At 53.5% G+C, this 12,738-nt stretch overlaps 6 protein-coding genes across 6 annotated transcripts; 3 read left to right on the forward strand and 3 right to left on the reverse strand.

Annotated features, from left to right (window-relative positions):
- Positions 1–328: 328 nt before the first annotated feature.
- Positions 329–1,306, reverse strand: J4E92_006379 (uncharacterized protein; the record flags this gene model as incomplete). Its single annotated transcript, XM_051497747.1, has 2 exons — positions 329–1,260; positions 1,291–1,306. The coding sequence occupies 2 exons, from the start codon at positions 1,304–1,306 to the stop codon at positions 329–331; spliced, it is 948 nt and encodes a 315-aa protein (XP_051352394.1).
- A 489-nt stretch (positions 1,307–1,795) lies between these two features.
- J4E92_006380 (uncharacterized protein) lies at positions 1,796–3,543 on the reverse strand (the record flags this gene model as incomplete). The annotated part of the gene is made up of 3 exons (XM_051497748.1): positions 1,796–2,257; positions 2,317–2,400; positions 2,449–3,543. The coding sequence occupies 3 exons, from the start codon at positions 3,541–3,543 to the stop codon at positions 1,796–1,798; spliced, it is 1,641 nt and encodes a 546-aa protein (XP_051352395.1).
- Positions 3,544–4,558: 1,015 nt separating this feature from the next.
- J4E92_006381 (uncharacterized protein) lies at positions 4,559–5,093 on the reverse strand (the record flags this gene model as incomplete). The annotated part of the gene is made up of 2 exons (XM_051497749.1): positions 4,559–5,011; positions 5,073–5,093. 2 exons carry the CDS (start codon positions 5,091–5,093, stop codon positions 4,559–4,561), a joined length of 474 nt encoding a protein of 157 aa, XP_051352396.1.
- Positions 5,094–7,606: 2,513 nt separating this feature from the next.
- On the forward strand, positions 7,607–8,274 carry J4E92_006382 (uncharacterized protein; the record flags this gene model as incomplete). The annotated part of the gene is made up of 2 exons (XM_051497750.1): positions 7,607–7,646; positions 7,700–8,274. 2 exons carry the CDS (start codon positions 7,607–7,609, stop codon positions 8,272–8,274), a joined length of 615 nt encoding a protein of 204 aa, XP_051352397.1.
- An 802-nt stretch (positions 8,275–9,076) lies between these two features.
- Positions 9,077–10,558, forward strand: J4E92_006383 (uncharacterized protein; the record flags this gene model as incomplete). The annotated part of the gene is made up of 2 exons (XM_051497751.1): positions 9,077–9,145; positions 9,197–10,558. 2 exons carry the CDS (start codon positions 9,077–9,079, stop codon positions 10,556–10,558), a joined length of 1,431 nt encoding a protein of 476 aa, XP_051352398.1.
- A 606-nt stretch (positions 10,559–11,164) lies between these two features.
- Positions 11,165–12,100, forward strand: J4E92_006384 (uncharacterized protein; the record flags this gene model as incomplete). Its single annotated transcript, XM_051497752.1, has 1 exon — positions 11,165–12,100. The coding sequence occupies one exon, from the start codon at positions 11,165–11,167 to the stop codon at positions 12,098–12,100; it is 936 nt and encodes a 311-aa protein (XP_051352399.1).
- Between the last annotated feature and the right edge of the window lie 638 nt (positions 12,101–12,738).

The raw sequence follows: 12,738 nt of genomic DNA on the forward strand, positions 1-12,738 counted from the left end.
ACGAGCGTGCCAGACAGCAAGGGTCAGCACCCCCTGATCAGCTCCTCCAGGCCAGTATACTAGTCCGTCGCCCAGGCTGACAAGGAAGCAGTCGCGAAGATCGCAGAACTCGGTAGTTGAGTTCACACGATCGGTATTGATCGCAGAGAGCGTAAGACCGGCGGCGGCGCAAGGGTGATCACGAGCATCTCGTCGATGCTTCTTCATACTGCCGGCGGAGTGGGCCCGTAAATCGCCTACACTAAGCTGGCGGGAGTAGAACTTTGAGATTCGTTAGCAAGGGTCTTGAAGACAGAGGCAGTTAGTACTGACGATCAGCTCACGCAGCTTATGAAGATTCCATCCGCTCGCTTCGAAGCGCTTCCAGATAGCCCTCCAACATGAGGCTGCTCGAGGAAAGAACTGCATCCTTCGTCAGTTCATTTTGCGCGCATGGGGGAGGGATTGAGTAGCCTACCGCAGCAATCTCCACAAGAGTCACCTCGATGTTGGGTCCAATCAGTCGGACGTCAACATGGTCCCACAGCGCTACGCTGTTGAAGGAACAGTATGAGGATTCTAAAGCCTTCTCAGGTAGAACCATACGTGGGGTGATGCAAAGCCAGGCAAGTTTACGAGACTCTGGCCACTCGTACCGATGGATACCAGCGGAACCACTGGAACGAACGCCGGATGTTCTAGGTCCTTGCGGTACAACGATCTGGTCCTGGCGTTTAAGTAGAATAGGTGGTGGTGGTGGTTGGTAAGCTTGGAGAGCCTGAGCCGGCTGTTGGGCTTCGAGGTATCGTAGATACCCCGAGAGGCTGTGATACATAGCTTGGTTTACGAGTTCGAGGGTGTTGAGGGCTTCAAATGCTAATCGCACGTCCCGCGGAACACGCACGGTGTATCCGGGCGCGTACCTCAAGAGTTCGACACACTCAGCAACGATGATACCCCTTCCGTTGGCGGAGTCGCGAACCCAGTACTGTAGACCACTCTGTGTGGGAGCCATGGCCCTGATCTGCTCCAGTCGCTCGCTCAAGTCGCAAAAGTCCTTGATGATCAGCTGGACCATGGGTGTATTGAACGCTGCCTCAGCGCGCAGTTCGTTGCGAGTCAGTTCGTCTGACGCTTGATAGTCTTGGACTTGAGCAGGGTTATCATAACCGCCGTAATTGACGATGTGATTCAGCGTGTAGCCCGAGCCACCTGAAGGAGACGCCGCACTATTCGCGAGATCTGTGACGGCCGTATTTAGTACATTGACACCCAAGCAAGCTGAATGGGGATTCGACTGAGGCAACTTACCGTTACTCTGATTCATGATTTCGCTTGCTCTTGTTTGGGCGATGCTGAAGCTGTGGTAATGTCAAGAGGGTCTGTCGGTCATATGGTTTTAGTATATAACCCCACCCACACGTGAATAGATACAGCACGTGCACACGCGCTTGGATCCAGCGTTTGTCATTAGCTAGGGCCAGGAGAGTCATTGTATTACTATACGAGATTACGCAGGCAACAAAGTAAAATGCACCATGAGCTTTACTTGATGTGTCGAATATCGCCGTCTAATCATCACTCTCCGCGTCACAGTCTGCCAAAACAGTTCCTGTGTAGCACTTCCATAGCTCTGTGTCCAAAGGGAAGGTCAGGAGGGAGGGAAATAAAGCATCCGCGTCCTGTCTGTTATGCGAATGAAGCGTTCCTGAACACTGATGTGGGACACCACAGCAAATGTTGAACAGAAAAGCCATCTCCTGTTCGTGTAACTGAGTCGCCACGAAACCGCGTCCCCGATGTCTGGTATGGTTTCCTAGATACCACCAGAACTTTTACCATACTTGCTCACAAAATGGTTGTGGATCATAGCAAGGAAGGCCGGCGAAGGCGTGTCTTCCAATACCACGTTTGTGTCCGGCTGAATCAGATCCGCAGCGGGAACGAATATGCCGTGCTTCGCTGCATATTGGACGATCTCCGACATCTTGGCATCCATGTCATGGGATACATTACGCACATGCCAAACGCAGTGCGTCATGAGCTGTGCGTTGCGACCAGCGGGGTAATGCACTACTCCGTCCCCCAGATGGTAAAGGAAGTAGTCGTGAAGAGGCCAGGTGCGGGCATCTTTGTCCAGTTTCCCTCTCGGTGACATGTTGGAAGGTACGTTCGTGGTGAAAGTATGCTCTGGTATGTCTTCCGGTCGGTTATCGTGATAGTGGTGGAAGGTCGTCCGGTGGAAGCTCTTACCTGAGCGTAGCTGACGAACATAGGCCTGGTTAAGTAAGCATAAGCTTGTGTATGAGATTTATGGAAAGAGATCCAACAACTCACTATGAAGTCAGCGATCGCCTTTGGGGCCCAGGACTTCCGAATGCGGTCCCATAGCTCGTAGTTCACGGTCTGAAATGGAAGAAACTGATCAAGTATTAGTGAGCGCTCTTCAGATCGGAGCAGTAGACTTACAGTGAGTATTTCCTGCGCAGTCGTGACACAGTTGATCAGAGTAGGATCAACCGTTTTTGGTGGAGCCACACCCCTCAGCTCATGACGATGGTGGGAGTTGGCCGCGGGTGGAAGGCTTGCCAATGGTCTACCTTGGATCTCGACAAAGGCACGGATCTGACCACGGGACATTGCAATGCCTGCACATCCCTGACCGGCAATATCTTGTGTGTTCCTGGAGGGGTTGCTAGCCATGTAAGCAGCAATGGGGTCCGCTAAGCCAGGCTGGGGGGCTACGCCTGTTGGAGGGATAGCTACCGGGATCGCGGGCTGACTTGGAGGTGCTACTACCACTGCTGGTGCGACTGCCATCGCGTTGAGCACCGGCTCTGGCGCAGACGTTATCGGATCATGTGTGGGGATAGCGGCTTGAGCGCTTAGAGCTGGCATGAACATGTCTAAGATGCGGTCCAACTCCTGCGACGAGCAAGCTGAAAGTAGAGTCTCAGAGGGCAGTGACAAGTGATCCTGAGACTGTGATTCATCTGCCAGTGGGGGAATCTCGTGGTGGGGTCGCTTACCCGAGTACTCAGGCACTTGTCCTTCTGCATTGTTGACTGCATTAGCTGTGTGAAGTACCTGAACCCCGTTCTCGGTTTCGGAAGCTTTTCGCTTTCTCGGTCGACCCAAGATATAATCGTTGATCTTTACTCCACTTGACATTGCTTTGACTTGCTCATGATATACTTCTTGAACATCAGCTGGTGCCATCTGCAGATAGCAGTCAGGCGTTGTAAGGAAGATATCAATCCATGCGTCGTGAAGGCGATCCTTGGATATCATGTATAGTATCAGGTCGTCATCGTCCTGGTTCTGTCCAAGCTGCGTCAACAAGTCTCTGGAGAACTCAATGACTGCCCTGACTCGCCGGCGATGATATTCGTTGCTCTGCAAAAGCCGGTCCTGCAGCAGATTTCGACGCGTGTAGTGTGCGGGTGTGTACGTCACGGCGGGATTGTTCCAAGGAAGGTGTGCAAGAGAAGGTGGTTGTTCTCGCTGGGCGCTACGGTCGACCTCGTTCGCCGACTGCGACGTGACGCCGCGCGGGGCCGACATGGACGCTACAGGTCGATTTCCATATGGGTGAGCCATCATGGCATTGCCTGGGGGGCCTGGAATGCGTGTCAGTAGGAACAAAAATCGCGATTTGGAAGCTCACTTCGGGCTCCGTTACTCGTCGTAAAACTGTCCGGTGCATCCATGTTACACAAAACTTCGTAAGAAGATGAGAGATGTTTGAGCCGAGGCTGAAAGCGCTATGCAAAAGATAAATGAGTAGAGAGCTTTGTCAACCGGGTTGAGTTGTTCGAGAGTTCGGCGTTCGCATGAGCCCATAGGCCATCTGCTCTTGGTGGGGGGGAGAGGTCGTCCGCGCAACGCCAGAACGCTCTAATCCATTTCGGGAAGTAACTGTGAGTCGCATGCTCGAGCACAAATGACAGGTGGCGAAAATACAGAAACTTGAATGGACACATGACCGTGTCATGGAGCCTACACGAAGGCTTTGTGCTTGCCGGCATAGTGAGGATATACGCGATAGTAAAGAATGTGCGGAGAAAGAAATGGCTTCAAAGTTGCAGTCGGTACGTGATGAATGAACGCAAGCTTGAGACGAGGGTAAGACTTGATATGGGTATTAATCATGGTATCACAGATTCTTGCTCATACTACCATGAGCCGTCGCAAACCTTGATTCCTGATTACCTACTAAGCTTTGATCGCTTGAGCATCGCAGCATAGATCACAACGAGCAATGAGTTCCATAGTCTGATGAAAATTGTTGCGAGTGATGGTGGTCGCATGATGGATGAGCGAAGATGAGGTGGTTGCAGCTGTTCGGCCATTTGAGGCTCCTCCCACACTAAACTGATTATGGACAGGGGCATGCTTGGCGGCAAACTTCGCAACCTGGGGATCGGCCGCCCCGCTTCCAACGCCGACAACCTTTTACTGAACGCCCGAAGGCACAACCAACAAAAGACGCCTCCACTAGTACCTGGGTATCGAAACCTGTTTGCGCGGCTCTTGCGCCAACGACTCCCCGCTCGTCTGTCTCATCAGCGACTCCAAACTACGGATGGTCGCCGAATTTGTTCCAGTAGTCGGCCTTCATCGCCAAAAGCCTCGCGGGCGACGGCAACTGGTCCTCCACAGCTAGGTTTGTGACGTTCATCTGCTCATTAACCGGTACTGTGATGTTGTACTGCCTTGCGTACGCAGCAGCTTGACTGAGACGAACGTGGCGATCCCCGGTGACCCTTCGAACGTGCTCGATGACACGCGTCAACAATTGCGCTTGACGTCCAGCAGGTGGATGAGCCACACCATCACCCATGTTGTAAAGGAAGAAGTCGTGCAGTATCCTGTTCTCGCCTTTCAAGAGGCTGTCTCTGCTGACGTTGCGAAGGGAGGCCGTGGGAACGAAGTCTGGATGCTCCTCTTGCCACTCTTCAGCGGCTTTGAAATGATACGAGATCTTCGAACGACTACAGATTCCCGGTGTCTGAAGATCGTGCGCGTAGTTCTGGTAAAAATGGCATTAGCTTAGTCTTCTGTCAAGATCCAAGATTTGAAGCCACACTTACAATGTAGCGGGATATGTCCATGGGTCTCCAATGCCGCTTTGCCCGGACACACGTCTCGCGAGTGGACGTGCAGCTGTTTGGAAAGTACTGCCACGTTGTTAGTGATTTGGTAATGTGCTTGAATCACACGGATGTTGCACTTGCCGTAAACATCTCCTCGATCGACGTCTCAAAAGGGCAGCAGCGCATGTCAACGGATGCAGGTGTCCGGAAGTTGGTCATCTCAGTGCCATGTACTGAAAATGCAAGAGAAGGTAGTCGTTGGATGCTTTTACCCTCGATTTCCACAAATGCTCGGATGCGCTCAGCACTCCAGGCGGTGTTATTGTTACCCGGTGGAAGCTCACTTCCTGGTCGGAAGCCCGCAGTGGTAATACCCTTTGCTTGAAGCAGCTGATGGAAAACTGGCGGAGCCGCCGGGTTTTGCTCGAAAGCAGCTACACCGCTGCGTATAGACCGCAAAGGAAACACAGGCACTTGGGCGACAGAGTGGTGACCTTGATGAGGGCCTGGAACTAGAGCCGGTGCTGGCTGCATGTTTCCCTGAGACGCCTGTTGTGCGGACTGGGCCGGTGCTAACAGTGGGCGTGCTTGAGGTACATGCTGTGTAGGATGAGCGGACGACAAGCGCTGGGGGGCGACAACGGCCGGGAACGGGGATGACTGGACGGACAAGCCTACCGGAGCCGCAGACGACTGGCGGAGCGCATGAGGACTGGTCTCTGATAGTTGTCCCAGGAGCAGACCTCTCCTCAGCCCGGTTGTGTCTGTAATGTTACGGCGCGCCAAGTTAGGCTGACCATATCCATCTTTGAGCGTAGTCCCGTTTGAAGGGTCTCTGGCGACGTCGGGGTATGGGGTCTTTTCGGCAACTCGCGGGGTCTGTGAGTGGGTCAAGTGCTGAGAATGCGAGCAACGGGGAGCAAGTTGCTCAGATAACTCTCCTGGCAGAAAACAATCATAATTGGTGGACAGACTTGTCTCATCCTGCATGGTCCTCGCGAAGCTCGGCCAAACTCCAAAGTTGTCGACCAGGTCTTCCTCGTAGGCCGACCTTACTCCAGGCGGCGCCAAATCGAGCCATCCCTCGGCGAAAGTGAAGAAGGTTATCCATTCCTCCGCTAGGCATCCGCATGGCAGCCAGTAACGGTGGCCGGCAGCCAATTCGACAGCTGTGGGTGTCGAAGAAACATGACTGGAGCTGTACTTCCAGATACTTGCTAAGAGCGGTGCGATGCTCTGGTGCTTCATGCAAGAGTCGTCGGCTTCGATCATGGCTCTTGTGAGTATCGGCTTCATCCTCGAGGTGGGAGTCTCGGCGATGAAGTCAGTCAAGGCGTTCGGGTGGAAAGCCATCGGATCACACTATAGTTGATCCAGCTGTGGAACAGGGGCTATGTCTGCCGTGACTGTTAGTCTTTGAGTTTCTGTTCTCGCGAATCGTAGCGCATACAATTCCTGTTGTATCAAGATCCGTCTCTGGGCAGTTCGCCGTTCGTTCGAGCGGTGTCAGTCGCAATGACACTGCGCTACACTCGTAGAATGGGTGCGATTCTCATGCAGGGATTTGTACGCGGCTATAGAGATCTTGAAACGAACCAAGGGGCGCGTAGCGGGGTCTGGTTCAGATGTTGTGAGTTGCAAAGTAAAAGACATGGCTGGACGCTCAGTCGAGGTCTGTGCCCCCAAACTACCCCTCCTTGTAGTGAAATGTATACGTACAGGCGGTATACAGCTCAACAAGAGGTCGCCTAAGAGAAGACGGCGCTTTATTGAGGCACATCGTAGCCAAACACTGCTTGGCACCTCCTCCGAAACCGGTAGGTAGGTCCACTGAGCCAATGCGTCGTCACTATGCCCAGCCTTTCAGACCTGTCCAAGCACGAGACGAATGTTCGTTTAGCAGATGTCTTTTCTTGGCTAAGTCATGCTGTGCCCTAGTGGAAGTTCGTCGCAGATGCGGTCAAAATCCTGTGACTGATGGAACTCGGATATCCATGCTCTCAATACATCATTCTCTCCGTTTAAGAGAGTACGTGTATATAGAATGAGACTTCTGACCAGCCATATTTCCTGGTGTCTTCGGGGTTCATTTCGACTGAGCTCGTTATCTCATACCCTCCAGTGTCACAGGCCGTGTGCTCACTTGACCAGCAATCTCTAAGCATCTAAAACTTCGCATACGTAAATTCATCCCCCGCACCTACGTGATCGCCTATTGGTCGCTTGCGTTTCATGTAACAGGGTATCCTTTCCAGGCTCGCCGAGAGCGCGCTAGGCAATTGTTTGATCTCGAGGCTGCTTCGGAGCACAGACAGCGTCACCGGGTCATGCTTCGATTTACAAAGCCGCCGAACGTTAGTCTCTTGTATGCTCATATCTCCTTACCACCCAAGAGACTGCACAGACAAGTCAATCGTGACAGTTTATACGTCGTCAGCAGCGTTCGCGACAAACTCGCCTTTTCTAATTCGGCAACCAAAATGCAAAACGACTTGACTACCTCCAACGGCAACTCAAGGCCTATCGTCAACATGGAGCAAGCGCCGACTCGCAACACAGCAAGTTCCCCCGGTATGATACAAAGGCCCCATGCTCGTCTGCCCTACATTTCTAACAATGTCAAGAAGTAACGGGCCTCAACACCGAGTACTCGACACAGGCTTTAGACCGCAACGTCCTCGCCGCGCGTGGCATAGGTGCGCCTACTCCACCTGCATCAACATCGCCACTGTCCCACGCCACCTGTCCGGCCGCAACAAAAGAGCTCCAGCGTGCCCCTCTCATCGACGAATGTATCAAACGCCTGCAAGACGAGAAGAGGGATAGTGTGAAGGCTTCTCCGAGCTTCAACACGACAGAGATCCGGGGTCTGGCCAACAACAAAATCGGATTTGTCTCCGCGATGCGGCTCTCCACGGTCCAGACACTCCTCGCCCGCTATGTGTCCATGAACGATCTCGCAGCCCTTGCCAACGCATGCTCGGCCATTGGAGGTTCCCTGAACCTGGGAGATGAACATAGCAGGAAGATGTTTGAGGGTTTGACCAAGAACAATTGGAAGGCTCTTGAGAGCTTGCGTGGACCGCGCACCAAGCGGAAGCTCGATGGTGGTGAGACTGTGTATGCACCATCATTGCGCCCTCAGTTGCGAGAACGGAAGAAGCTCAGAGCTTTCGCCTCGGTTTTCATACATGACTAGGGACTTGCGCGTCGTTTCTTGTTTAGCAACAACTTGATCCAGGGGGCGTAACGCGGAAGCGTAAAAGTTCATAGCGATTTCATGTATAGTTGGGCCTTCGGAAAAGTTTTTTATGCTATCACTCCTTACGCGAGCTGCCGAGATGTCAAAGCCGACCCTCGGTGAACAGGAAACGTGGTGATAGGGACGTGTGCCGTACTGAAGGTTGCCAGGTCGTGCTACAAACTTCGCGACTCGCTTATCTTTCCCAGTATGCAGACCACCCGCAACGGCCTCTACACAACGTCACTGTCCCTATAGCTGCTAATGGAACAATGATTATTCGAAATTAAAATGTACTTCCTTTGTCCACTAAGAGCTCGTTGTGATCAAAGCAGAAACTCAGGCATCTTCTCAAATTGATGAACATGATTTGCTAGACGGGACGCTTGTGAGCACTTTACACCCAAATGGCGATTTAGGTCATCGTAAGGCCATAAGGGCCAGAACATTGATGAGCGGACGACTTGAGCGCCTTATACACATGCATACTTCGCAAACAGAGGAGCCGCAAGATCGCGTATCCTCGTGCTTCACGTAGCGTCAAGTACGCATGAAATCCCGGACGTTAGTTTCGGAGACAGAGAGGGCATTTCGTCATATGTCATATGCTATAATCGTCTCCAGTGGTAAGCATTTAGCAGCAGCAACATTGTGATTCACTGTCGAGAAGATTAGCAGTGGTCACACGGACCCCTAATAGACTGCCCACATACTTACCCCCACTCGCACTGAAGAACAGCATCTCATGTCAGTCGCAACAATGGCCGGTACAAGGCGGTCATCATATCCCCCAGCCCAAGGCCCTACGCTTGACGCTCCCTCAATCAAGGTATCGCGGAGATGACCGAAGGCATTTTGCAGACACTGACAACAGATCCAGGACACTACAGCGTCTCCGAATGTTACACGCGAATCGCCGGATGCCCGCCGCACTCCCTCCCCGCAGCCTTCCGAGGACGGTCTCTTTACGAAAAGTTACTACGAGGGTCTCGCTGATCGCTGGGGAGTTACGGTAGCCGAGTTCGATTATCGGAAAGACAGACCACGGTTTTGGCTGCGCAATTCAGATCGCGCTGGCCTTGACCACGATGAAGAGTCACTCTCGCCATGGGCGCTGGCGTACTACGATCGATACCCCGACGAGATGGACGACGAACGGACGCGCGACCATTACGAGCGTGGTACAGGAAAGCCGAGGGTGAAGAGGTTCGAGGACATCAAGGAAGTGACGCCCCTTGTGAGAGGCAATGACGGAAACTTCAAGCCGGCTAGCAGCTGGCAAGAGGTCCCTGACGAGCCGACTGCTGACCTCGGTGGTCCATCACACTGGTATACCAAAGCACCAAGGGCGCGGAGTAATTGGCTCGAGACGCTCAGTCGAACACCCAACACCACAGGGCCACAACGTCCTCAGCCTCCTGCACTTCCCAATCGCAAGGTCCACCGTCTTCAGGCCCCGCATGACCACCAGGATCAACCTGTCGAGGATCTCTCAAGGAGCAGCTCTGAACCGAAAACCGGGGTTCCTGGGGTTGATGAGGGCTTCGCAGCGCCAACGGGCGCTGGAGACGCCGACTTCTCACTAGCTGCGGAGGATGCTTGGCCGATGGAAGTCGACGACGATGTCGCTGAAGGATTCGAGGAGCGCCTTGAAGATGTCGATGGAGACGATTTCGGATATCCCCTCGGAGATGAGCTGAAAGACGATGTTGAAGACGAAGACAGCGACGATCTTCAGATCGAACCTCAAGCGATTTTCGAAGACGACGATGAATACGGTGCTAAGGACGGTGTTCAGAACAGTGTTGAAGGCGATGTTGAAGATGGTATCGAAGACACACCCCAAGCCAACCCCGAAGGTCATCCTCTCGATAATCTCGAAGACACCTCCATCCTGAGCGACATTTCAGCCCCCGACGAAGACCTCGCACTGCAGATGTATCGCGAAGACCTTGAGAATTTCCACTCGCATCTGATCAAGCTGTCAAGAGACAGTCTTTGGCGGTCTTTCTCTTTCGACACCAGAGAAGAATACGAGACAGCGCTTCCACTTTACAACAAAGGGCTACCGAAACTTGGCAACAAAGAAGCTGAGGTGGTGAGTCTAAAGGATGCGATGAAGGCACGAAGGGACTATGACCAGTATCTCCGCGAGCATATGCCGAAGCCTGCAGACAGGAAGAAGGAGCCTGAGCCGTCGACGGTACGTAGACAGCCGAGGCGGTCCACCAGGAACAAGTAGGAGGAAGTCTTGTTGGCCTAGAGGACATATAGAGTATGTTGCACAATGTCGGGAGCTAGGACGAGGATTGAGTTCTTGGTCGCATTGTTCCCAGTGCCATGTTGGCAGAAGTGCGAGATGGGGCGTTGAAGTTTGTATTGGGAAGGATGATGTACAGGTGCTGCACGCTTGTTGCTTGACACCAGATAGTTTGTTAGCATCTTCTAGTAGAAACCAACAAGCAGGCGATCGTATTTGATATGAGCGTCTCCCAGTCTGTTCCGTCATCTCCTTCCTTGATTAAAGTGATGAGTGCATGGTAGGCCCCGACGCGAGGATGCCGTCGACGTCTCTCGTAGGTCTGGCGCCGCGTAGAGGTCTCGAAAAAACCGCTCCGGGGCTGACTCGGTGGACTTGGATCACCAGAGCTCAGGGAATCCGGCCTGACTTGAGATGACCGACGCGTTTGAGACTCGCGTATATATTCACTTTTCATTACCCCACATTGAGGCTTCGCTCAACCACGACGCTGGATCACCGCATCACTTTCTCCAATCTTCTTCAGTGTCCTTCAACCCTATATCCCGACGACATCTTCGTTGCGCTATTGCCTGCAGCAAATACGCGATGCGTCCTCAAGATACCAAGAACGAAGACATCCCGCCGCGTGCTTCGCGCGTGCCTTCAAGCAGCAGACACGAGCCCGAAGACATGCTTGAAGAGAGCCGCGAGGCGACCAGCGGGTACGGAGGCGACGAAGAAAGCGAGAGCGACATGACCACCGCTCCAGAACCTGTACTCAGGTATCGCCGACGAGTGGACGATCCACAAACGCCGCTCCGAGCACCTCGAGTGCAAACACCTTCTCGTCCACAAGATCCGCAAACACCACCACGCGGTACATCTCGAGGCCTCGAAGGCGACTTGGCTCGGGCCGGCGAAGTCTTGCGAGATCAGACCAGGAACGAGTACCACAGGCGCCGCTCCGACGCTCAAGACGACCATGCGGCGCACAGGAATGCAGAGACATCATCCGCGGTCGCTCGGGCTCAAGCTGGAGTTGGCAATAGGTTTGGAGCTGGTGGCCAAATTCCGCCTCGAGGTGTATTCACACCAGTGCTGCGTAGAAACGCTGTTCAGCAGCTGGGCATTCCCCCATCAAACCCTTTCGGTTACGGTGTCGGCTCCTTTCCGCAGCTGCCTCCTGAGACGATGCAGACGATTGGTGACAACTCTGATTCTGGCGAATTTGGGTCTTCGATGGCGGCCATGACTCCCTTCCACCGACAAGCGAATCAGGCAGCTTTCGAGCGCCAGGCTGCGCGCCAGGAGGCTTCGCCTGAGCCGGATCTTCCTCATCCTCGCCGAAGGCCTACTGGCCCACATCCTGCGCATTTCCAGACCCCAACCCGGCCTTCTCCTCATCAGCAGCCAGGTCAACAGTCTACAAGATCGCCCGCGCAACCGTCGTCAAAGTCACAGGGCCCGGAAGGATCGGCAAGGGCCCCTTCGCGGCGAAGGCTGGAGGACATCGAAGACCAAGACGCAGAGAACATGAAGTAGTGCAGACAGCCTGGAGAGGATGGAGAGCCAATAGTCGCGTAGCTTGTTCACGAACTGTAAGGGCGGTGCGGACAACGGATTGGGATGTTGTTGACGCTGAAGCTTGGCTTCAGGTAGGGAAGACATTGTACACCCCCACGAAGCAATAACAGCACCAGAAATCTATATGGCAGACAGAGTGACTTCGGTAACATATATGGTATGTGAGGTCTCATGTGTAGTCGGCTACGCGCACCTTCGATGCTTGAAGATGTCGCATTGTACTGTGATGTGACTCTCAACGTGATTGGATGTTGACGACATTGCTGTGAGCCGATAGAAGTATGCCAGGACCTATGGATCCAGAAGTCTGCTAACGTCAGTCCCTCTGATCGTACACCAAGCATTGGACTCGTTTGATGTGGCAAATGTCGTGACCCTCCGCCCCTGACGACACTCCGGGGAGCACTGACCTTGTTTGACAATCCCGAAATTCTGAGCGCGTACGTGCCTTGCCCTCGGTAGGACTGACCATCAACGCGATCATCTGAGGACCCCTCGACATTGCATAGGCAACCCTTACTGCCTCTGCCCGGTGGTCGACATCCATGGCGGACCACCAAAGAACTCGCATCGCGAATACGACCGCTCTATCGCAA

Source organism: Alternaria infectoria (genome assembly GCF_024043175.1).
Source record: "Alternaria infectoria strain BMP 0036 chromosome Unknown scaffold_9, whole genome shotgun sequence".
NCBI classification, from domain to species: Eukaryota; Fungi; Ascomycota; class Dothideomycetes; order Pleosporales; family Pleosporaceae; genus Alternaria; species Alternaria infectoria.